This window comes from Montipora foliosa, chromosome 9, assembly GCF_036669935.1.
Source record: "Montipora foliosa isolate CH-2021 chromosome 9, ASM3666993v2, whole genome shotgun sequence".
NCBI lineage: Eukaryota > Metazoa > Cnidaria > Anthozoa > Scleractinia > Acroporidae > Montipora > Montipora foliosa.
Window position 1 is genome coordinate 9,931,694 of NC_090877.1, and position 3,637 is coordinate 9,935,330.

The window sequence follows — 3,637 nt, forward strand, 5'->3', positions numbered from 1 at the left end:
TAACTGATTAGAGTGTAATGTGAATGGCTAGGTTTCTACCCCATATGAAACATGTGAGCGTTGCCGTAAATGCTCCAATAAACGCCCCCTTTCTTATAAACGCCTCCTATCCATTCAACGCCCCTGGTGTGGTGGAAAGTTTGAAATAGACGCCCCTCTCTAACAAACCCGCGCGCGTACACGATCGAATCGACACATCCGACGACGATTCGCCGGAAACTAAAAAATGGCTCGCCCTGCAATGGTTATATTGACAAGAGCGATTATCTCATGGATTGAAACCAAATAACTGATAAAAATGACGATTAGGTATATTAGCTCAGAGTAGCTGGTTTTTGTCTTCAGCTTTAAATTACAGTGGAACCCTGTTAATGCGGTTATCAACGGGCGTAAAAAAATTGGCTCTATTAACGGGGTGGCCGTATTACCGGGTTAGGGTGAAATTCATGACTAAAGGGCCGTAATCACAAATATCGCATTTGCAGTTCCAGAACAACGTTTTTAAGTAAACAACAGGAATGTACGTACAGTAATTGTATAAAATACTTGAAACTTCGCTCAGTAGGTAAAACGCTTAAAATCGTTAAGTGTACTGTACGTTCTGAGCCTAAAATCAAAACAAGAACAGGCCCAGCTTACTATGCTTCTAAAAAACGGAAACTGCCGTAATTACCGAAGCGAAAGACTTTAAGTATCGATCGTGTACTTGATGAAAGCACAATGAATTAATCCCTTCGCGATTTGCCTTACTGGATGTTACAAAAGTGTCAAGATCATGTTTGTAATGAAAACAGGGAGGAGTGTTGCTGACAGTACTTTTAAATCGGCTGTTCGATTACAGTGGTAAATTAATTAATTTAGCGCGAGTGGCTGTATTAACGGGGGGAAATTACAGAGGATTCTACTGTTTGGGATTTAAAATTGTGACCGTTGGCCTTATTAACGGGTGACCGCATTAGAGAGCGTTTTCTATAAGAGAATATATGACAGTTTTGCCGGGCCAAAAAAACGAGGCGGCAATAACGAGGTGACCGTATTACCGAGGGGCCTTAAGGCGGGGTTCCATTGTACCATGGGGCGAACCACCTTTTGGTCCGGGCGAGTTGCCTTCCAGCGCCGGAAAAACGACTTTAAGTCTCAGTCAATGGGCAGTTGGTCCAAATGCTGTGTATCTGCTAGATCCGATGCACTCTTTTGTAACAAGGCAACATTATAGACACTCCTGTCATTTCTCAATCTGCAACAGGGAAAATGCCGTAAAATGGCTGTTTGTTTTTGTGATGATTAACCTGTGAAAACAAAAATTAGGAAGACCCTTCAATGGCAATATCAGCTCAACTTTTGTGCTTTGGTTCCCTCGTTGGAAATATAAACTTAGTTGAAAAGCAATAGCTTTTGTTCACTATCGAAGATGCGGTAATGATAATGAAAGCTGACAAACAGAGAAATTTCTATTTACTCATTGAACACCATATGTAATACAGAAATGGCTAGACAACTTTTTCAGGTATTATGTACACAGTCTTTTCGGAAAGTTGAAGTCAAATTTTTTGAATAAAATTATTACTTCCTTATGGATTTGGTTGTGGAATTTCGAAAGCATTCTTTTAAGGTATTTCAATGTTGATTCTCTCTAGTGCGTCGGAATCTTGGTCCCCATCCTCTTGCGTGTTATCACTGGTCAAAGAGGATTCGGACATCGTTCTAAACATTTTTCCTTCGTAGTAGTCCTTTGCAGAAATTTGAGGAGTATCGGGCACAGCTCGAGTATCGTCAAACTTTGAAAAATCCACCCTATAGCGACCTGACTTCCAATTGCTTTCATCCGTGGTGCTGATAAACTCGTGACCCCACAGTATTTCACCTGCAACATAAGATGTCCTAGCTTGTACAAGCATGCTGGTCGCCTCTACTGTACCTTCCAGAACTACAACGATTTCGAAATCACAGTCGGAAAGTTCTTGAGGTTGCATTTCGTAAAAGGGGCTGTTTTCATCAATGACGTGAACTATTGTGAGTGGCATGATGAGAAAAAGTATGCTATCCAACTGATTCTCCTCGCACAACCAGTCGACCCCAACTGGCAAATTCTGTTGATAAAATGGTAATTCCAAACCCTCTCTGGTGATTCGTTTCCTAAAAAGTTGCACTCGAACGTGGGCTTCCAGTATTTGACTTTTACGAACATCCCCAACTCGAAACATCAAACACATTTTCCCATCTCGTAGTGCAACAACTGCGTGTCGAGAGAAGAGAATTGTCTCTGCACGATTTTTTGGTCGCGAAAGCTTTCCGAAAATAAGACCCAGCATAAACGCACCGATAATAAAGCCGATTAACGACTGCACGTTCAGTAAAAGAACAGCTTCGGGGCAGTCAGGCGTAATTTGTCGACCTCCATAGCCAATTGTTGTTTGTGTTTCCAGTGAGAAGAGGAAAGCGCTCGTGAAGGAGTCAACGTTGTCCACGCATAAATTCTCCCCACGGTAATAAGTTAGGAGCCACCAAAATAAACCAAACAAAAGCCAGCTACCAGAATACATTAAAATGTACACAAAGGTTATCCACCGCCATCTCGAATCAATCATAGTTGTAAATAAATCCGAGAGGTACATGCCATGTTTTTTGGAACCTGTGATGCGACAACTTTTAATCGGCCTTGTTTTCCAACTAGTCGACGTGTCTCAGTTCCACGTTTCGGCGAGAAAACTCTCCTCATCCTGCTTTTTTGACACGCGGCCGTTGTTTCATTGTCTCTGGGGTCACTTGTCCCGTTCGACTGCTGTATTTTCACCTCAATGAGCTCCACGCTATCCCGACGGTCACCAAAGACACCCATATCAGTTTCGAAGAAACGAAGAAAGGGTCCTATACCGGACAAGACTCTCAGCGAGAATCGCAGGAACTTTTCACGTTGCCCTGGAGTTTCGTTCGGTGAGCAGTAATTCTGACTCCCGTCACGTTGTGAAGAGCTTGTTTATCTTCATCTCTGTTCAAAAAGTAGACATCTTAAATAACGTAATTCTCAACAAAAACAATATAGGAGACGAATCAGAACCTTATCAGAGCTCTGTTTGAAGCAACTGATTTTGTGACAAGTGACGAAGAGAATGTTACTCCTGCATTGGAAAGAACGACGTGATTGAAACCGAAAATCTTGTTGTTTAGCTGACTTAATTTAAATCAAAATTTATACTTAATGAGTGATGTGTTGTTGTGAAAGCATACTTCTGGATTCATGCCATCACTCCAATAAATCCTACAATAAAAAGGCTATCAATATTATTATTATTAATAAGATTGAACAACTTTCCTCAGTACCGTACCTACCCAAGCAGGATATTCCTTCGAAGTTCTTCGAAGAATTCTCAAGTTTTAATTGAGTTCGCTTAAATACAGCGAGCACATTCTAATTTATGAATGTCGTCCTGGAACATGTGAACAACAATGCCAATATAATTTGCATGTTTTTGCATGGAGCAAGTCAGAACACAATGCTAGACCAGGTCAATCCTGTAGATCACGATTCCCGTCACACTAACGGCACTTAGTCGAAAGCATCCAATTTCATTAACAAATATGGTCATAATAAAATCATGTGAGGTTAAAATGAGGAAATTGTCTTTCACGATCGCTT

The 3,637-nt window shown here is 41.2% G+C and overlaps 1 protein-coding gene across 1 annotated transcript; it reads right to left on the reverse strand.

The window, feature by feature from the left end:
• Window positions 1–1,438: 1,438 nt before the first annotated feature.
• Window positions 1,439–3,637, reverse strand: LOC137969639 (inward rectifier potassium channel 2-like). Its single transcript, XM_068815963.1, is given in 3 exon segments — window positions 1,439–2,629; window positions 2,632–2,989; window positions 3,331–3,637. Coding segments are annotated over 2 exon segments (1,230 nt in total). The 5' UTR covers window positions 2,840–2,989; window positions 3,331–3,637; the 3' UTR covers window positions 1,439–1,607.